This window comes from Falco peregrinus, chromosome 6 (genome assembly GCF_023634155.1).
Source record: "Falco peregrinus isolate bFalPer1 chromosome 6, bFalPer1.pri, whole genome shotgun sequence".
NCBI lineage: Eukaryota > Metazoa > Chordata > Aves > Falconiformes > Falconidae > Falco > Falco peregrinus.
This window is the reverse complement of record NC_073726.1, coordinates 91,839,567-91,861,372: the sequence shown is the minus strand read 5'-3', so window position 1 is coordinate 91,861,372 and position 21,806 is coordinate 91,839,567. Positions and strand designations below refer to the sequence as shown.

Sequence of the window (21,806 nt, the reverse complement as noted above, 5' to 3'; positions counted from 1 at the left end):
TAAATAAGATCTGGATGAGAGATCAAACAAAACTGATTTACAGTAATTTGCACAGGATCAAAAAATTTTCACCTCTAAATCCAGGACATGTTTGCATCTGTGCCTGCTACTGTTAAGGAGGTAACTTTCACTCTTGGATGTCAGCATCTTCCCTGTGCATGGATGTCATGCCCAAGATGTCCCCACACAGGGATTTGGGCCAGGTACAGTATACTTCACTAACAGGCAACCTATTCCAATCTAATGCAAATACCTCATATACTGTGCATCCTTTCTTTCTGCACATACAGAACACTCCTGAGAAGTTCCACCAATCCAGAGAGCACCAGTCACCATGCCTTTCTTGAAACAGAGAATAACTAAAGAAACCTGAAGATTACAAAACTGCCACAAATTTACAATTTAAATCCACGCTTCTTCCCATGAGAAAAACCTTTCGTATTATTTTCCTGCCCACCCCAATAGGCACAAACACATGCTATCCTCTTTACAAATTTCACAAACATAGATTGCATATAAATGGCTTTTCTTTCACAGACCCTTTAGAAACAGTCCCCCAATTTCCAGAAATCTGTTGATCACAAGCTGAAAGCTACTGACATAAGGATACAGCACCTCATAGGGAAAGACGAGAAAAAACAGTGAGTTAAAGACAGAGAAAAGAAAGTTACAGCAGGCCAGTCATCTAACATACTGGTAATCATCAAATTTTGCTTCTAAGTCAAGGTTTGCTTTTTTTGTATGTAGATGCTCTTATTCAAACTTGGGAGGGAGGGGTGCGGGGAAGGAATTAGCTTGGGGTATCCCAGTTGTTTAAGTCAGCCCTCAGGTAAGACTCAATGGTCCAGCTACTCCCTCTTCAGCCATGGAAGCCCATTAGAGCGATGACAACTGTACCCAGTATTTGCATGCTTATAACATATTTTGCCCCATTACACCTAAAGCTCAGCAAGGTTAGATAATAAAATGCTTAGGGGCTGGTTTGGCCCCTTCTTATACTTAGAACTGTAAATCGATGTGCACCTACAGACACCCTGAAGGTGCTCAATATGCACTGCCACAAAGACAGCTCCTTTGTGTCCTCTCTCCTGCAGCCCTTTGACATGAGACATTCTCAACAGCTAACAGACACAGACACGAAAGCATTTTCCTCTCAGTACCATCCCATCATCGGCATCCACCGTACACATATTGAACCCCTCATCCTCTTTACTCCTGTTTACTGGGAAGGCCACATTAGGGAAAACAGGGAAAATGGGGAAAAAAGGAGCTTTACTAGGGGAACAAAATCATGTGGCTCTCCACAAACAGATTACCAAGACAGTAAACATCCAGAAGTGCAGAGGGAAATGTCCACAGTCTTCAGACAGCTGTACAGCTGTCAATAATGAAAAGGAGAGGAAATCTTTTCAAAGGGAAAATATGCCAAGATCTGCCCCTGTGCATTAGAGAGGCAGGAGATCTAAGCATTGGCTTTTAATGAGGTAGAGCCTGAAAAGAATTCCATATATGTTAGGTGATGTAAGAAGCATTCTATCACAGAACAGAAAGTGTTGCAACCATGCCTCACTGTATGAATCAAATTACTAAAAAAACAGCCAGAATCCAAATGTGGAAGATACCTCATCATCTAAGACTGTTAAAACAAAACATGCACTGTTGCACATAATCTTGCATTGGTGACCTAATTTAGTGGACTAAATTATCTGATGCTTGGGTTCCCATTCATATGCATTTTTATTTGCAGAGGTGGCATACTCATAAAGACTGAATCTGAAAGGGCACCTTTGTATTGCAACTTCTTAGCATCACTAATGTAAACTTCACTAAGCAAGAGAACACTGTGATTCACTCTACCCATGCTGCAAGTATTATGTTTTTAAAGGCAATAAAGATCATGTTCTAATCTATCCAACACTGCTTTGCTGCAAACATTCCAGATGTCCAGATGCAGCCTGCTGCATCCTTTAGAAACTGCCACCTTTGTTTTACTGGGCTCAGAGTGACATAAGTCATCTTAAAAGAACAGTGGAGAGTGTGAGGACAAGAGAAACAATTCATGCTATTTAAACATGGACACTTTGCTTCTCCATTCTGACAAAGGGGGAAGTATCCAGTATCTTGCATTGCCAGTGAGTGCTCATTTATAAAGGCTGCCCTGTGCGGCTAAAAGCATAGGTAACTGTGCTGCTTGCAACAGATATGTCTCCAGCACAATCTCAAACCCAAAGGGACCCTCTGGTGGAACCATACCAGGAATCAAAAGTATTGGAGTATTGAAGTATGACCTCTGGCTCGAATGGAGGCTGCTGAGTGTTGTAGCATCCCTGCGAATAGCTGACAGTAGATCTGCCTTACTGTTGCTTACAGAAAGGACTCAAATCTCTCCTAAAGTACAACATGAGAGCAGGGCAATCAAAGACCTAATTAGCAGTGACTGCATCAGGGAACAGAAGATGGAAATAGGGCTGAGCACAACGCAGGGATACATTTCTCTTTTGCACAGATGATGTAGGCTGACCCCCAGTAGCCACCCAGAGTTCACCTTCAGCATCTGACCCAGACCTCCAGTCTTAACCCATGTCCCAGAGGGAAAACGGAACATGAAGCTCTGTGTTGTTGCTACATCTCTAATAGATGCGCTGCAGAATGTCGCTGAAAGCCTGAGAGTCACATTCCCCAGGGGCACCCAAGCTTCCAGCATCAGTGAGGTGAAAGGCAGCTGCCATTCGCCCCAGCACCAGCTGGAAAAGCCACAGCAATGTGTGAAGAGTGTCAGTGGTGAAACCCTCAGGGGCAAAGAGGGAAAGAAACGACGTCACTGCAATGGAACCCTTCCCTGCCTGCCTGCCTGTCTGTCTGTCTGTCTGTCAGCAAGGACTTCTGAGTCAATAAATACCAGCCAGAACGCACAATTCCTGCTGACCTGCAGTCCCCCCTTCATCTCTGGAGAAAATAAACATGGGCTGTGGGTGCTGAGCTGCTCTGCCTTCTTCAGAGCCTCCATTGTATTTGTGTTCACAGCGTTTCAGCCAGCAACACTGGGCAACGTTCACTCCCAGTACTCCCAGGAACTTGGAGGAACTCCCTGGTTATTATAAGATTACCCCTTCACTGCAAAATAAACGGTTCTTTACAGATGCCCACTCAAGGGTGTTCTCTCACAGATGTGCAGGAGTCAGGAGGGGTCAGGACAGGAGGGATTTGACATTGTATATAAATCCTCTTGGCGCAAGCTGCAGCCCCCTGAACAATGCCATTCACTGTCCAAAGCATCCGTGAGAGCAGGAGCTGCCTCTAGAAAGCCTAAAGGAGACCCTCTGTCCCACACCTCGGCCCGCAGCAGCACCCTGCATGTCTGCAGGCAGCTCCAAAGCAGAAGCAGAAGGGAGCTCCTCATCACTTCTGTCTGAACAGGAACACCAGTCACCATATCCAGCTTTTCCCTGTTCCTAGGGGAAAGTGTTTTGGTTTGGGATTCTCTTGCTATCTCATTCCACATCTTAATAGAGCCATTAGTCCTTGCTGTCATCAGTCAATGTTCACAGTATAGTTGTCAATCTACTGATTTAGTAACAGGCCCAGCACCCCTCACGCTTGCTATTTGCTTGTGGGAGTGGGGTGAAGGGACAGAAATGTCTTTGTTTCTCCATCTGCCAGCAGCAGCAGCAGGCTGCCAGTTCATACCTGGCCTGGCCAGGAACGGAGGTGAGACATGCTCGGCCCATGGGCTCCACAGGTACTTGATGACAACAGTGTGATTCAAATGTTTTCTGGACTGTGTTCCACTTTCTCCAAATTGGACCCTGGCAGTGATAGATCCCTCCAGCCCTATTCTACGGCCATGATGCAGCTGGCTACTGCCTTATCCCATTCCCAGCTTGAAGCTCTGAATTTTCCTGTACCCTGTTCTTTGAGACTGCAAGCACACTAAGGCAGGGACTGTTTTACACAGGGCCTGGAAAACACCTGACACACTGAGGCACTTCACTGACAACTTCAAGCCCTTTTTTCTCCTTCTTCCCCCTACCCCTTCCAAACACTCAGTTAAAAGAGGAAAAGATTTAAAGATATCTCAGTCTGGCAGGGAAGGCGCAGGATTATTTGTTTGCTTCTTTGAATTTAAAAAAGAGATTATTACTGCCAATTTTTGACAACAGAGGACAGCAAGGATTTTCTTCAGAAAAAAACAAGAGTATACAAGCATTCTAGCAGGTTTCAGGTCACTTTTCTCCTGAGCTATCTGGGGTAATTCTGAAAGCCAAGGCTGCTTCACAGTTTGCAGAATTCGCTTTCCGTGTTTTCACCTAGAGCACCGCTGTTTACAAGGCAGCCCCACAAGCCTGAGAAACCACCTGAACATCACACCACAGTCCTGAGGCTGAGCTAGTGTGAAGGCAAGACACACTTCACCAAATGTTGGACAGAAGAGTGGCCCAACAGGACACAAGGGTGGAGAACTGACCTTACAGGTGATGTGCACAGGAGTGTGTGGCATATGGAGTTCAACAGCAACTTCTCAGAGCAAAAGGCAGAACAGCAATCACTGCCATGAGATGGTCCGGGGGGCACAGTCCCCTCTGCTGTGCCCACTGTAACTCACGCTCTAGAAATCACAGCTTGCATTTTGAAAAGCTTCTAACAATTGCTATGAAAATAACTGTGAGAACCTGAACCCAGGGGTATACCGTAGCTGCAACGTATAGAGCTGCCTCAGAGCTGGAAACACCAGTTCTCGCGTCACCTTCTCAAAGCATTTCAGTCACAGTCTCATTAACTCGTTTATTCTGCAGCAATGAGTTTGGTGCTTTCCCAGAATGCGTGAATACAGTATTTTATCAATGTCTGCAGTCAGGTATCTGACATCAGTTTCTGGGCCGCTTGCAAGCCAAATGCATGCACAGCCAGTGAACAGGCTCTCCACAGCAAGCCAGGCAGCCAGAGCACGTGGCAGCAGCAAGGTTGAAGCCTGTGATCTGGTGAGCTGCTGAAGCCATCTACCAGTCACCTCCTTCCCAGGCACACACCAGAAAAAGAGTCCTGGGCTATGCTTCTTGAAACAATACTTCAGTAAACAAGGCCCTGACAATGGAGATAGATTGCCTGGAGACATCGTGAGGCCAAGAAAAGATAAAAGCTTTCTTGAAAGAATGGTTGAAAATATTCATTGCCATATTGAAGTGATGACTATTTTCAGCAGATACGGGCCGCAGCTGCACATGTTTGTGTGAAGAAAGGAAGACAAGAATGGAAGGATTTTTTTTACATCATTTCTGTTTGGTCCCGTCTCATTACAGAATACATAGAAGCTGGCTTTGCAAAGGATGAGTTCTTTTGAATCCTTGTGGCTTGGAGCCAGAGCTAAGGTAAATAGTTGTTGATTTGTTTAATTTAAGCCATTTATGAGATATAGAATCTAACTCACTTTGCAGCAGTGTAGGTCCTGACCTGTATGCTATACCAGGTCTATGTACTGTATAAATAATACCATGTTAAGAAATTAATTAATGCTGTAAAGTCAAACATGCAGATGTAATGGATCATCAGCATTAAGCCTGACATTATTTCTGCTCTATCTATGAGCTAACTTGCCATCTTACATATTACATAATTACATCTTACTAATTACATAACCATATAACAATATATAACACTGGACCTCTGTTGAAGATCCTGTACACTTGAAGTTCTCTTTTATACTCATTTTTCAACATGGTTCTTGTCTTATTTGCTTCATAACATCCAAACTCTGCTCTGAAGCCTGAAACATTACTTTTCTAAGGCAGGGGGGTGTGGTGGGTGTGGGTGTGGGTGTCTGTTATATGTAATTTTTGATTTTCCAGTATGTGGAAATTCCTGTTCTGCTTCTGGAGACAAGCACCTGAGGTCCATGCCTCCCTCGTCATGTTTCTAGTCCTACCTGTAAGCCCCCCTCCCCTTTCTCAGAACATCAGGGTATCCAGCCCAGCATCTCTTTGTGTCAGTGTCTTTGTTCCCAGTAGTACAGTCCCAGCTCCCTACCTTCTGCAGTCTTCTCAGAAAGGTTCCTTCTCCTTTCCCATGCTCTGTCAGACAAACACCAAAACCACAGCAGAGGCAGTAACACTGTTCATCTCCCATGTCCCGAGACAATGTGTCCAACCACGTTCCCCACTGCTCCATTGGCAGAGAAGGCTGCCATACACGCCTAGGTTTGAGAACAGGCAGAATTTTTTCAGAGAATATGAATTTCTAATGTCTTTGTGCAAAATGGGACTTTCTGAGGCTCATAACTTGAGTAAATGTGGGAAAATTTTCATGGAAATAGGCAAGTATATATTCCTGACATCAGAGGGATCCTCTGCCCCAACTGGTAATCAAAAGACAAGTCTTTCATCCAAATTAGGTAGGAATTATTAGTTCTTATTGGTATCCCTTTCAGGTTTTTTTTAACACACACATGTGAATAAAGTCTCCCTTATTTTTTTCTAAAAACTCCGTTTTTCCTCCCTTTTTCAAAGCAAGGTGGAAAGAAGGATGCAAAGTACAGAGATTGATCCCTGAGTGGGAAGTTTCACCTCAGTCATTTCAAATGTAGCAAAGTTCATACACAACTGAAAACAAGGTATTCTAATGAGGTGGCATAAATGTTCAACATACTTAATCATAAACATTCCCTTATATGTTGGCTATAACAATCAGTTTTCAGGACTATTTCTGTGAAGTGGAAAAAAACCCCTGTTTTGCTCTCATATTGAGATGTCCTAAGATCGTGCAAATATTTAATCAAAACCTTGTTAATAATCCTTCATGTACTGAAAATGTTTGGCTCAGTCTGAGCAACCTTTTCAAGTGAATTCCCACAGCAAGCCCCCAGCCACCACAATGCAGAGTTTTCCCTTACCTAATATACACAACATGGATAAAAGCAGAGCAGTACAGCAGGATGCTCAATACAAATTAACCAGGGGAACATTAAAGACTCCAAGCTATCAGCTTGTGAACTCACTCTCCTTCTCCTGCCAGCAGCCCATCCAACTTCCCAAGCCCCACAGCCTCTCTCCTTCAACCCCCTGCCCCCACCACCATGGCACACCTTGGTCTCTACCTGGGATGGGAGGTTGGCAGGGGATGCTGCTATGCAGGTCACTCGGAAAACAGGCTGGAGAACAAGAAGAAACCATTGTTTCTCATACTTAAAAAAAGGAGTGACCAGAAGTGAAGGAGCAAAATGCTTACATCCCTGACTCCTGTGACACTATGGTAGGGTGAGCTCCAGCATAGATTTTTATCAGTCTTAGCATCAGGGTTGAGGACTAATTAGAAAATTGAATTGCCTTCTTCCCAGAAAGGCTGAAGAAGGAGGTGATTTTTCTGGCCGGGGTGAGGTGCTTTGAAAGGGGATCCCAAGGCACATTGGTATGGGAGCCAGCAGTTCTGCTGCTTCAGTGGTACCTGTTTTGTAGACAAACAAATGACCTCAGTTTCCAAGGCTGTCAATCTGGCACCCTTCAACACCACCAAATTAATAAAAACGTCTTTAAAAAGTGGATAAAAACCATGTAAAATGCACTAAGTAGTCAGCAGTCTGGCACTTGAAGCCCAGGATCGAATGGTAGGGAGGGAGCAGGGGGTCTCTTTCTCACCTAGGTAATGATTATACGAGCCCCATAAGGACATAGTTAAATCAAGTATTAAGAAGACTGCGCTTAAGAGGGGAAAAATATGTCAATCACACTTTGCCTTTGACAAAAGGAAATTCCTTGAAACTGAGAATGGGGAGAGAGCAGGAGGGAGAGTGTCTCGTCATGTGGGTGGCCAGGAAACTGGAGGCCAGAAAAGTACGAGAAAGAGAAAGAGTAAGAGACTGGGGAGGGGGGGAAACCCACCAGACTGAATTCTAATCCAAATGCTGTGAGGCGTTCACACCAGGCCTTGTGAGAATATTAACAAGGTTACAGGAGAGGGGCCTTTAGCCTCGGGAATTATTAGTGAATATGGAATTATATTTGCGCAAACACAACCAGATGCAAGCAGCTAAATGCTCTGCAGATGTGAAAGGAGACGGAGTGTGTTCCAAATGGGCAGCAGCTTCATGTGTTTTAACCCTCCATCGTGGTGCCTGGTTGCCTGTCAGAACAGGGTTGCTTTTCTGAAATGGCAATGGGACAGGAGGGACAGGGTCTCTTTTTTATCAGAAATTTAAACATGGGTACATTTTTGTGATTATTCTTCCCCAGAGGCTCTAGCATCTCCCAGCTGACTGACTGTCATGCTGAAGAATACGTCCTGACTACATTCTTTTATCTCTCTGTGACTTAGATTAATTTCCTGTGAGTTTTCATTTTAGTTCCATTTTGCCACATCTTTTTCTAAAATCTCCCTCTGTCCTCCTTCCCTGTTTTTCCTCATTGTTTGCTCTCACTGGTTACATTGTCTAACTCCATCGTGGCCTGAGCAGTTAGCCTGTATGCACAACATCGCAGGCTGTTTCCATTAGAATGAGAAATGGATTACAAGAGCCAGGTATTTCTTTGAAGTAATCCTGGTTTACTACAAAGTCCCGCTTCTTGAAATACAGTAAGACTGAACAAGAAGCCATTGCTTTGCTCATGATCCCAGATCTGCTTGCACTCAGGGCTCTGCTCAAAAAGCTCTTTCCCTTGGCTTTTGTTCAAGGCCATTGTGTATTCACTTCAGTTCTTGTACCATGATTTTTGGGTTTGCTCCCTGCCTGTTTCCTCCCGCTTTCTACTGTTTAATTCACTCTAATCTTTCCTCTGACCCTGCATTCAATGGTTACTTCAGGCTGTAACCTCCATTGTTTGAGTTATTACTAAACACAGGGTGTTCCCTCTGTTAGCCAGTGCAGAAGGCAGTGAGCACACCTAGCACCCTGAGTGGATTTACAGATGGTTCAGAACCAAAAAGCTGCCTCTCAGCTCCCAAACTCACATGGTTAGGTGCATAATACCAGCATCTCAGTGTCTCAGTTGAGAACACAGGTTCAATGTTCTAGAAGAATCGCTACTTCTAAAGTAATTAGTCCCTACTCAGAAGAGGAGAGAGCATATATTGAATCTTTAAAGGTCAACTCTACCAATTTAAGTACAAAGGCACTGAAATGGCTGTAAGCATAATGAGAAATACAATTTTATAATTATAAATATAATGTAATTTTATAATTGTAGTTATAAATGGTTTTAGCGTCACTGTGGCAGTGTTAAGACTTCTGCTCAAGAGGAAATTTTCTGCTCTGAAGAATAATGGCAGCAAATGACTTCATCCTATAGAACTGTAAATGTAAAATTATGGAGATCCAGAGGCTTATGCACATGGGATTTTAACAGATTACAGTTTGACTTGGGTGAGTATGCCAACTGTGATTTTAATTACTTGAATGGTTTGAATTCCTATTAAGATCTTGCCCATTTATTTCCTTGAATGAATCACAAAGCTTGATTTTGAAAATAATCACAACATTCCTACAGTATGGCTTGTGTAAATTTATTGATGACGTATGCCCTCCAATGTCATCATTTTTTAAAATATCTTCTATCGCTGAATGCATGTTTCAGAGGCAATTAAAGACTCGAGAGTCAGGGCAGAATTTTCAAATTCAGGCATCCTTTATGATCATTCTTTACTCTCTATGAAAAACAGAGTGTACTCTCCTTAACAGTACACTATGTATGGATGGACTCCAAAATAAATTTTCTGGTAATTTCAAAGATGCATTTAAATGTATTAATTTGCATAGAGATTAAAAATCCAGCATTTTGAATGGACAACTCATTATTAGACATCTTTCTGCCTCCTATGTTGGTAAAAAGAATACAGACTCCAGCAACCCAAGAGTATATGAAGCAGGAGGCTGCCCCATGCAAAGGGAGGGTGGGAAAATACCACATCTTCATAGATGATACGCTGCTTATACTGTGACAAAGATAATTTCCTATTGAAGTGTCAAACAAGAATTTGGTTCTCTTAGTATTTAAGGGGGAGTCAAGGCACCAATGGGAGCAAGCAGCAAAAAGGACTTCAGCCCCCCCTACAAAACCAGCTAAAAGCTCTGCTAGCTCCTACTCCAGTGGAACTCATTGTAACCTTGCACAAAGACTTTATTTCACTCGCTTCTTGTAATTAAGCTGGTTTTGTTCTGGTACTTTTCCTGTTGCATGTAATCTTTTCCCCTCAGGCAGAGCCCAGAGGCTGGTCGGTGGACCACCACCTCCCCTCAACGTGGCTGCCGCTCAGTGCTCTGGCCAGGCCAAGAGCCATGGCAGACCTCAGCTGGCGGCCACGTTGAGAAGGCTCTTCCCCATTGTTCCCAATGGGGTCTGTGTTTTATGATGCCTCACAGTATAGGCAGCCACCATCTCCCCCGAGGGCAACGGCAGTTTCTGTTTCATCGAGAACAATGGATGATGGTGGCCAGTCCAAACGGGAACAATTCTGCAGGGGGGGGAAACAACAAACAACAACAACAAAACAACTTCTAGTTACAAAAAAATAACAGCGAGTATGTCCATTCATACGAAGCATCTGGGAGGGAAGCACCTATTGTGCCAGAGCCGCTTTGCAGACAGGGTGAGAGGGAGGTGGGAAGGCAGCGCTTCCTGCACTGAAGGGGAAGCCAGGAGCTCCGTCCTTGGAGGAATGATGGAGAGGAAAGCGGACATGTGTAGACAGCTGGCTACAGGCTTGTTAGCAACTTGGGCAAAATCATGCCCAAAGGAGAAGGGACAGGGTCACTTCTGCCATGAGATGGAGGAAAAGTGAGGAGCTGAGGCAGAGGGCTCAAGGAAAAGCTGTGAAGAGCTCACAGTCACTGTCGCCGTCATCACCAAGCCAGAAGAGCTGGAGACATGGCTTGCCCTGCCAGAGATGGCTCCCTGAGTCTATGCCTAAGAAAAGCATGAGGCAGAGCAGGGAGGTTTTGCCGTCACCCCCGACCAACCTGATGCTGGAGGTGGCCAGTCACTCTGCCTGAATTAAGCACCACTTTGGCATCCAAGCAGACCAGGACTGCATCAGCCTGGAAACTTCATACAGTCACAGGACAAAGCCAGTTTAAAGTTAAAGTTGAGGGAATGCAAACAAGGGGGTGGTGTATGAATAATAATTAATGGTGGGAGGTGACAACTCAGCAGAAATTTGGAGTGCAGAAAGCAAAGGGTGCAAGAGTTTATTTCAGCAGCTTTTCATTGGTCTGGTGAAACAAAGCAGCTGCAAACCCAAAGTGTTCCACAATCCATTGGTGTTCTGCATTCCCAGATGGAACACAACAGTCAGAGCATAGCCACGGATGTTGGTATACATGGTAAAATAAAAAAATTAACATTGAAAATATTTATCTGGGAGTCTTATTTAATATTACATTAATACTTTTAGAGATAGTTATAACAGCTCCGCATTTTATGTACTTCCATCTTTCTGGTATGCGGAAATACACCTGCCTGTGCCATAACTACATTTTTCTAAAGTGTTTATTTTGGTACTTTGTGTCAGTCTTATTTTTTAAATTATCCTAAAATAATCAGTCATTGATACATAATGTACAGTACAATTGAACTGTACATTAAATGGATGTTAAACCATTACCAGTTCAACCGGTGTTAAGGTCCTGATCTCATTTTAGCAATTAGTACTTTTATTAACCCCATAGAAGAAAATATGAAAGCACTGCTAGTAAAGTTTGCAGGTGATGCACAGCTTGGTGGAATGATAAACAGTATTGATAAAGAGCCAGTTATACAGAGCTGGGTTCCTTGGTCAGAAGGGGAGCGCATCCAAGCAACGTGGTTGAACATACATAAATGGGGAAAGTCACACACCTGGAAACAAAAAAACTATGTATTTTTGGCATTGAAATTGGTAGAGAGATCACATAGAAAAAATCTGAGCTCTCAGTGCGGTGCAGCAGCTAATGCTGTTCTCAGATATATAGATGTTATTTACCATTTACATGTCATATCAATCTGTGCATCATCTGCAAACTTTCTTAGCAGCATGTTTTTTTAGCAGATGGTTGAGTAGGAGCAGACAAATTATCTTGAGAACTGCAATAGTATTGTGACACATTTTTGTGCTTACCCTGAACAGAAAATCTTGAGAAACTGAAAAGATTATGGAGCCACAATTGTAACTTAAAATGCGTAGTCTATTTTATGACAGTTTTGAAAAAAAATCAATCAATGCCATTTCTTTAAGAAAAACAAATTAAAACATTCTTTGATTATAAGGGAAGAAGATTTCTGAAAGTAAAACGTGTTTCAGCTTAAAAGGCAATGAGGTTTTATAATCTAAAAGTGGAAAGTGAAATTAGACTAATTTAGATTGGAAACAGCATACTTTTTAGGAATTGGAACATTTATAAAAATAAATCATAGGTTTTACATCAATGACTTTTGAAAAGTGTCTGGTGCCTAATGACCCCTGATATAATTGCAAATTAGGCAAGCAGATCTCTCTGTACCCTACTCTCACATCTTTAAGATCCTGATTCCAATAAGCAGGTTGAGGGATTAACTTTGTTATTCTTTGTAGAGTCTCTCCTGAGAACCCTGGGCAGACATGTAAGTCACAGGCAAATGTTCACACTGTAATACATCCTCTAGAGAAAGTGAGAGAGATGTCATGTTAATTGCCACTGTAAAAATGCATCTGTAATGTTCTCTTACTAAACCAAAATTACAAAGCAGAGGTTCAGACCGTGTGAATCCCAACCTATTTCTAAATTTCCCAATTCTGTTCACTTATGAGATTTTTCCTAACGGACTATTTCTTAACTTTGCCAAACTTGTTTAAAACATTTACATTTTCTTCATTTTTCTATTAATTCTAGTAATAATATTTGCAGTCTTAAGAGGCTGTAATATGTTCACCAGTATGGAAATATCACCATCAGTTGGGTATACCCGAAGGAGGTGTAGCAGATGGGGGCAATGATTCGGAGAGAGAAGACCATCCTTGCTAATAATGTCGGCCAAAGTAAAACTCCAGCCCATGGACTGTTACTTGACAATGTGCTTCCACTTCAGAAAGGAAGAATCGCTGTTGCATAAAAGCAAAAGTCTCCGCAGTGCCCAAGACAATTACAGCTGAAGAACCAGTCCAGACAATGATTTTATCGAATTTTTTCCCAGTTTTTCATACAACTTAACAGACCTTTGGGTACAATGGGGTGAGACAGCACATGAATCTAGAAAAACATATTTTGGGTGGCATTTGCATTGATGCCTATTAACGTACTGAAGTTTTAAAAGGAGGGCATTTATGTAGGAGACAGCAAAGTCTCAGAGCAGCATCTAAACCAATACGTTTCCCTCTTCCTAGGGCTAAATTCCTGTAAGAATAACAGAAAGTATGAGAAAGTACTGTATATCTGGCCCCCGGTGCTTCTTACATCTTTTTCTCTCCTCTTCCAGTCTTGTGTTCTTTAAAAGCAGACAGATGGATGATACGTCAGCACTATTATTTTTTTTCTTTGTGAAGTCTGTTGACAGCCATTTTTTTCTGTCTGTGGATTTCATCTAACTTAAGAGAGGGTAAGTACATCCATTCACCATTTCTACTGACAGTCCCTAAGAACGCTTATCTGGACAGCAATATTTGCATATAAAACTGAATTTCAGACACAAAAGGCTGGAGTTGTTAAAAGCATTGCTTATGTTACACTCAAAAATACGTTAAGCATTTCAGAGATCTAGATTAAGATAGCACTCTGCTGGGAACAATGATCGAAGGTCTCTTCAGACACCCAGGCTGCATTAAGCACCGGAAATAATAGCAGAATTGGGTGTTCTATTTACTGTAGTAAAGCAACCTTGTCTATAAACTCCTTATTGCTGCAATCCAAAGGTGTGTGTCTGGGGAGGGCAAGCTTTTCCCCTTGATGTTCCAGGACATGGAAATACAATCCTTTTTCAGACACAGATGTTTGCAATAGAAAACTTTCACTCCACTCTCTTCTGTTTTTAATCTGCTCATGACAGGAAACACAGATTCAAAATGAATGTAAAGAACACAGTCACCATAACTGATGGTAATACAAAAGAACATGTAGCTAAGATTTCTTTTTCCCAACATATTACAGGGAGAAAAGGCTTACAAATTTCAGAAGATTCTAGGTGGTTTTATTTCTCAGTGGCTACCAGTACAGAGTTTTTCCGTGAACTTCACAGGATATAGCTCTCTGCAATGCTATGATACTATCAACAGTTTCAGCATACAAAAGATAATACAACGCTTCTTCATGCTCTCTGCCAGATTTTCAGCACTTTCAAATGACTACCCTGCCAAGGCTTCACTAAACACACAGATGTGTAAAAATGGTCAAAGATTCTTCCATAGCATGTGTAAAATGTGAAATGATACAGGTAAGAGTAATTGATTCACCTTCTTCAGCCAGTCATGCTGCTAACCTCTAGGCTCTCAAGAATTTCAAAGATGTGCTTTTAGACTACACCAATCTACCAGTCTCAAGTGGAGTTCTTTATGTATGACAATGGGAGGGGTTTGACTGGACTCCTTGTGGTTTTTGGTTGCCTATTCCAACTTCTTCTCTTACTCTTGTTCTTCAGATCCCAAACCATCTGGGATCTCCGTTTTCTGCCCTCTCTAGTTTGCCTAAATCCTCTTTCCTTGCTCTTTCATTAGGTACTACCTTGCTGACGAAACAATGGGAGTCACAATATTTACATGGCAATTTCTGCAAATTCATTTGTCACACTGTGTGTCATCAACTCTTTGATCCGTGTCCATTTTGTCTGTTTAGACTACGAGCTATTTGGAGCAGAGGTCATTTGGTGTGTGCTTCAGCAATGCATAGCACACAGAGATCCTAGCTTAGACAGTGCCTGAGCAATAGTGTAGCAAACAATAAAAACAACTGTAATTATAATTACCACTCCCCCAAGCCACATTAAAAAACATGATCAAAAAATCAGAAATTGAGAAATGACAGCATCAGCTCTGTGATGTGATTTTAAATCATTTCCCTCTCTACTTCTGTTATGATAATGTCTCTAGCTATATGAAAGCATATTATTTTTTCTGCAAAGACCTTGCTTCATTATTGTTCATGTTTAAAAATATTTTTTATTAAAAATAGTGTCCTAAAACTGTCTTACCATAGGATTTTCTGTCATAATCACTCAATCGAGTAGAAAATTACTAATTTCCTTCTACATTATTCTCTGTTACTTTTATCAGAGAATGTGAATGACTCAAGAGTATTCGTGAAATTATTTTGACAACGCTGACTTGACTAGCTGTTACTCTATTTTAAAGATAGGAACTAAAGCACCAATAGATAAAGCATAAAACATAAATCTTCCATGTTAAATTAATAGATATCGGTTCTAGTATTTTAGGCTGTTTCATGTTTTTAGCATATGGTATATTAGAAGCACAGTAGCAAAAAATTAGCTTTTAGCCAGCAGTGCACAGAATTTCTGCTAATTTTTCAGATGAGGAACACAAAGTATTTTAGTAGCCATGATTTTTTACAGTGGCAAGAAATAAAGCCAGGTTTTCAAATTTATTCAGTTTTTTTAACCATTCTTCCTTTTTACAATATGTGGCCAAGAACTAAACTTCTACTTTCTATGTCAAAAAAGACAAGAAGGCTGCGCATAAAAACTCGCCTCGCAACACATCCCTAATTCCCAGGACCCGCATTGTAGACCAGCCAAGGCTGGGTCCTGTGTAAAGCACTATCTCTTCAAGGCTTCATGAAAATAAGTTTTGTGGGCTGTAGCTCAGCTACAGAGGTCTTTCTGCCCTGAGAACAGAATCACAGACTTTCTATTCTGCTCCTAGCACTACCCTAACTTTTCACTAATCACTTACTTGAGCATATGCCTAAGTCTTCTCTTAAACTGTTTTACGGCTACTACCTGTAGCTTTTTCCTTGATTTTTCAAGAAATCTTTTCAACATGGAAATTCAAAGTGGACCTAGTATTTACTGACTGGTACCCCAGTACTAAAAAAAAAACCACTTAATTGATCATTTCAGCAACAGGATTTTACTAGCAAACAGAGATGCTTGTCTGGCACAAACTCTAGATCTTTTGCAGAATCACTGTGTCCCCAGGTGACACACACCCATCTAAAAGATTTATGGTCTAGAACTCTTGTTTCTAAGTCAGCAGGCAGTTTGGCAGTATTAAAAAATAAGAACTGCACTAGTGACATTTTGACTGAGTTCTGATTCATGTTCACCTGTTACTGGTATTTTCTTAATTTGGGCTCAGTAGCAGATTCTGCACAGCTGAACAATTTTGAATGGATTCACAATGTGCATTGGGGTAATATGGACAGGGGAAAAGCATCTAGAAATCATACACAAGAAAGGTCAGAAGAGTTTCAGTAGCAGCGGGATATTTCAGAGGACAATAAATAAAAGCAGTGAATCTTTCTCCTCCCCTAACTTGGCTATCTCTCAAGGATGCAAGCTATCCCACCTTCTGGGATTCCCGAGCCAACCTCTTCCTGTTCTCCCCTACCTTGCACATTCACACTTCTCTCCTTCTCTGCCTGCACCAAGAATATCTCATGCTTATTCTTCTACCACTGCCAGGTTTCTAACATAGTAGTGGGCTCTTCTTGGGTTTGTACTGTAAATACTGCATGGATTTTTTTGTTTTGTTTTGTTCAGCTTGAGTTTGCATTCAACAAAGACTTCACAGTAATAACTCAGACTCAGTTCTGGTTAAACCAGCAACTTTAGTTCAAGTTTTTGCTTCAATTTAAATATGATTTTAAAACATGCTTTGTTTTAGTACACTCCTGTTGTCAGAATGATGTGAGTGATCACCATGTTTTTAGCGTTATTTACAAGTCTGTCGATATTTGTGTCAAGGGCACATTTCAACGTAAATTATTCAGTATCTGTTTCCAGATTGCCAGTTGAAGTACTGAGTAGGGCAAAGCACGGGTCACTGTAGAAAGTCTCCCAATTCAAATTTAACACGTGCTTTTGGAGAGGTGTCAATTAAGCAGCCCTTAGTCATTTAATGTGTGCTTCTCTGGTATGGTTAATTAGAATGCTCTGTGGCACTAAGTCGAAGGTATCACAGAAGTCTAAAAAGCATCAACTTTTACAGTTCTATTTATTAAGTCAGATTCTCATAACCTTGAAATTAACACTAATACTTTTTAAGTAGTATTACCTATACCTTCATTCTTTAGTCTTTTATCACTGAATCCCACATAGCTTTTTTCTTCATCATTTTGCCTCAAACCAATGTCTGGCTTACTGATTTATAATATTCAGTAGATGCTGAAAGCTTTCTCCTTGGTAATTACATACTGGAAAAGAGGGGGTTTTTTAAATTCTTTACAACTGCAAAATTTTCTTAACACTTTCTTATCACATTATCTCAGTTTTCCTTACAACTTTTTGTAGTGAAGTTTATATTCCATTTGTCTCTTCAGCATCTCCCTCTTTACCATGTCAAAGACAGCTCTACCTGCTTCAATTAGTCGCCAATGGAGAACAGTTCAATCCGTGAGACAGAGGTTAAGGCACCTATGCACCCCTCTCAACCACCTGGGTGGTCGCCTGATGCTCCACTCAAAGCACATCTTCAGTTTCACTTTGGCAGAGCAGCCACAGGCTTTTGTCTAATAATTTTTGGCCTTAGGACTGGAAAATCTCAAAAAATATCACCTGGACTTTTCCATTTTCCAGCTTCTTCCCTGATGTCTCCTACAATTCAACCAACTTCACCTGAGTTTTGCCTAGTTATGTTCTCAAAAATGGCTGACACATTTTTGCTGAAACATAACACTGAATAAACATGTCAGACAAAGATGAACATTGCACATCGAAGTTTTCAGCTCAAATTATAAACAGTATCTATAGCCACGATGGAAATGATGAAAAAATTATATGTATAATTTCTGTGTTCTAGTTAATGTTCTTACTGGCTTTGCAAAGTAGACTTTATACAATTTGTATTCTAGTAAGGTCTGATTAACTAAATGAATTTAGGTTCCAATGTACTAAGCACTGTATATGCACAGTTTTAAAATTTAAAAATTGTTATTAACCAATGCATCAAAGTCAAAATAAATAAACAGTTACATAAACTTACAGTGGGTTTAGCTATTAAAATTACTTCAGGATTTTACAGTTAGGCGGAACATTCTATGATAATATCCTCAGTGATAGGGTTTGGACTGATCTTGCTCACTACTGAGTTCGCTACTGGAAATAATCACCCATACAATGTGTAGTGCCACCGATACCAGACCTACAAGTGCACCTTTTTTCCTGATTGCTGGTTTGTTTCCCCAAATCCTGCAGTAGCAGATTCCCAGTCACTGCCCCATGTTTCCAGCCCTGCAGACGAGCCACAGTTCACACCATCCAAACATCGGTAACAAGCATTTTGTGGCTTTCCAGCCTGGGAATTAAACTGGAGAGAAAGCTAGCACCCTTCCCAAAAGAGTCAGTACAAAGGGCTCATGTACAAGGTCTTCAGAAGCATGCTTATCTGTTTTCCTTCTGTCACTGAAATAGGGAATTAAGAAAACTCCTTAACACCAATGTAGCATTAAGAGGCAGGCATTCCCTCATTGCAGTGCTGGATGCACAGGGGATCATTCCACCTAACATGCATGCTGCTGTTGTCTTCAGGCAAGGTTACACCGACCATACACGTTTATGCATTACATTTCTCAGAAGTCACACATATTCATTCACTCTCCAAGAATGGGCAGTACTATATTAATTAAGCATAGCACATGCTCCTTACAGGTACTTTAGAAAACTCTTGGGGGTCTCAAACAATAGTTGACCCTGTAGTTACAGCTGACAGAGCTGAACTTCATTTTGCTATCCCTGTATGGGCTCGCTCTGACCGCAGTTCAACTTCTTTTGGCAAGTTTTGTTTCAGATGTGACTTTACAAGGAAGACCTTTGTTTCAGTTCCTTCTTAGAGATAATGATCAACCTTCCCTTATCAATATAACAGTGCACAACTAACATTTCTTGGTAATTGTCCTGAAACAAACAACACATGGTAACAGTTCTATTACCTGGTGCCACAGGAAGCAATGATGACTGGCATGAAGACTGAATTTGGGGATGCGCCATGTCGGGGGCAAGAGCTGCCTTGGCCTTGGCATTTGGGGCAAAGCAGGGCAGACCCAGGGCAGAAGCAGCTTTTCGGAGTTTTCTGTGGGGAGTGCCTGTAGTTTGATCAGTAAAGAGGACTGAGGCAGGTTTCTCCACGCAGCGGCCTGGCTGCGACGCCCTTGCCGTCACGGGCACTGTGAGGCAGCCTGAGGGGAACGGCGGCCGGGGGGCTGGGCGGGGGGGGGGCACACTGCTGAGTAGGGCCCTTTCCAGCGCAACCTGCACATAAGGCAGGACCCCGTGGAAAAAACCGAGCAGCAAGGCGCTGGCGTCAGCAGGGCGGGCACGACCAGCCGGGACGCCCGCACCGCCCGCCACAGCGAGGGCACGGCCGGGCCGAGGGGGCCGCCCCGCCCCTGCCCCGCCCCCGCCCCGCCCCCGCGGCACTGCGCACGCGCCCCGCCCTGAGGGGACCCGCCGCCGTGCGCGTGCGCGGACGCTTCCCGCTTCCTCCCCCCCCCCCCACCCCTTCCCGCCTTTGCCATGGCGACACCGAGCGGCCTCCTTCGCGCCCTGCACCGCGGGACCCTCGGCCAGGTAACGGGCCTGGCGCGCTTTTCCCCCGGCCGCCGTGGCTGCGGGGCCCCGGCCCGCTCCGGGCGGCGTAGGCTGAGCCCCGCGGCGCCGACGAGGCCGGCCCGGTGGCGGCCCGCCCTCCGTGTGGCGGGGCGGCCCCGCGCATGCGCCCTGAGGAGGCGGCGTCGCAAGGCGGGGCCGGCCGCTGCGGGCCCCAGGCGCCCAGGTCCCCGCGCCCCGGCCCCTGCCTTCCCGCTGGTTGTGCCCAGGGCCACTCGGCCGCAGGGGCTTGTACTCCGCTGGGGACACGGGGATCAGGGACGCCGGAGAGGGGGCGAGAGGCCTGAGGCGGGGGGGTGCGTGGGGGGGGCTGGTCGCTGTCCTGGTGGTCGTTAAAGCGCTGAGGTACCGCCGGGCGTTATCTGAGATTTCAGCGTTAGGCTTTACTTTTTCTCTAAAACATTATCTTCCCGTTTTAAATGTACCTACAGGCTACAAAGACCTGTCTTCTCCAGCAGGAAAAACCCAGCATAGGTATCTGAATTGGTGAGAGGATGTATGTCAACCGTTGGTGCTTACACAGCTTCAGTGAGGCGTATAGGGGTTAAACTTGCCTAATTGGGATTTTCACTGTAATCATAAGGAATAGGGATTTGCTTTACCCTCACACACACACACACACATTCTATTACAAAATTGAAATAAAGGAGCAATTGATTGCATTTATCATGTTTGGGAAAATTTCCTGAGCAATCAGCAGTCAGGTAGGAATATATTCAGCAAGCACATGTTTGTAGGCAGCCTTCTTCATCAGGTTTTCTCTCTGTAAAGGGTCTGCCTTACCAATCTAAATTCTTATGTAGTTTGTATTCATGTTTTTTAAATGAGTGGAAGAATTATTTATCAAAACAATCTGGTGAAAATAATACGAATGTTGCGTTATCTTAGTGGATGTTTGTTTCCCTTAGCTGGACAATTGGCTTTTTCATGAAAATCATGCTTATGTTCATATATCATCCGAATCCTGAATATTATGCTGTGTTTCTATAATGAAACCCACTTTATCCAGAGTGGGTGTCAGGGTAAATGTGTCTCTTGTTGCTTGTGAGGAGAAATAGAATAAGTAGATGATCAAAGATGGCTCTTGGATTCTTGGTGTTATCTGTGCTGTGACCCTGGAGCAACTGAATTATGTTACTCTCAACTGCAGAGTTGTTATTCTGAGAATTTCAAGTTAAAGTGTACACTATCAGGTAAAAAGTTTGTGTATATAGTGGTGAGTATGGGTAAACTCGAAGTTGCAGGACTGTGTGAGTTAATTTAGTACTAGGATTTTTAAGGTTAAACCGAAGAAATTAAGGCATATTTCAGTCACATGTCAAGACAGCTAATAGTAAACAAATTACCTTGATTCTGCCCTTTCTATTGAATAGGTAGAGTGAGAAAGAAAGAGGGAGAACCTGTTAACCCATATGAAATTTTCATAACTGATGTTTTAATTACTGTATACTTCTAACTAAGTGTTACTGTGAGGCAGAGGTAATGTTTCAGTTTATATTTTTTGTTTCAAAATGCATTTGTTTATAAGGCCACTTTGAATTTTAGCCGTAACTATAAAAAGTCTTGACATGGCATACTCAAGAAGCTTGTTGGTTATTTCCTTTAGGTGCTTTGATTTCATTTCACTTATGTGTACCTAAATTTTCCTAGGTTTTTAACACTTTAAAGTTTGCAGTTACACTGTTCCTGTAATACATTCGCCAAAGCAAACAACATACAGATCTTGTGAAGATGCTTCAAACCACTCTGTTTTTAGAACAAGAACTGCAAAGTTATTTGAAAACTATTACGTGGGTTTGTATATGCTTATCTTTCCAGCTCTTCATGGTGGCTTTTTTTGATTAATTCAGTAACCTTGCAGGTACCCTCCCCTGGCCTGATTCTTCTAGTAAAAGATTCTTGTATAGTAGAGAAATCTGCTTTCAGTGGACTTGGCTCTGTTATATCCTAGTACTGTACTGACATGAACTTTTTTGCCACCTGAGTCACCCGTCAGATTGAGATTACTTATCTGGTGCTTTGTCACCTGGTTACTGGTACCTGATGTCCTTTAGATGTGATAGGTCTGAAAATTAACTTTCTTCCTGTTATTCTTTAAAA

At 42.6% G+C, this 21,806-nt stretch overlaps 1 protein-coding gene and 1 long non-coding RNA gene across 11 annotated transcripts in view; one reads left to right on the top strand and one right to left on the bottom strand.

Annotated features, from left to right (window-relative positions):
- The window catches only part of LOC114010594 (uncharacterized), a 69,092-nt gene extending 49,363 nt beyond the window's left edge, over positions 1-19,729 (bottom strand). For 4 of the 7 annotated variants that reach the window (XR_008747673.1, XR_008747671.1, XR_008747670.1 and 1 more), the window contains exon 1: positions 19,031-19,118. This is a non-coding gene — a long non-coding RNA (uncharacterized LOC114010594). Of the gene's footprint in view, positions 1-6,021; positions 6,188-19,030; positions 19,184-19,596 lie in introns of those variants that run through there. The other 3 variants (XR_008747666.1, XR_008747668.1, XR_008747667.1) reach the window with 3 other exon arrangements.
- WARS2 (tryptophanyl tRNA synthetase 2, mitochondrial) overlaps positions 19,554-21,806 on the top strand; it is a 51,456-nt gene continuing 49,203 nt past the window's right edge. For 2 of the 4 annotated variants that reach the window (XR_008747665.1, XM_055807184.1), the window contains exon 1: positions 19,562-19,667. Coding sequence is in view for 3 of the 4 variants with exons in the window: in XM_055807184.1 (XP_055663159.1) it covers positions 19,614-19,667 (54 nt within the window). In the remaining variant the exon portion in view is untranslated. Of the gene's footprint in view, positions 19,668-21,806 lie in introns of all 4 variants that reach the window. The other 2 variants (XM_055807185.1, XM_055807187.1) reach the window with 2 other exon arrangements.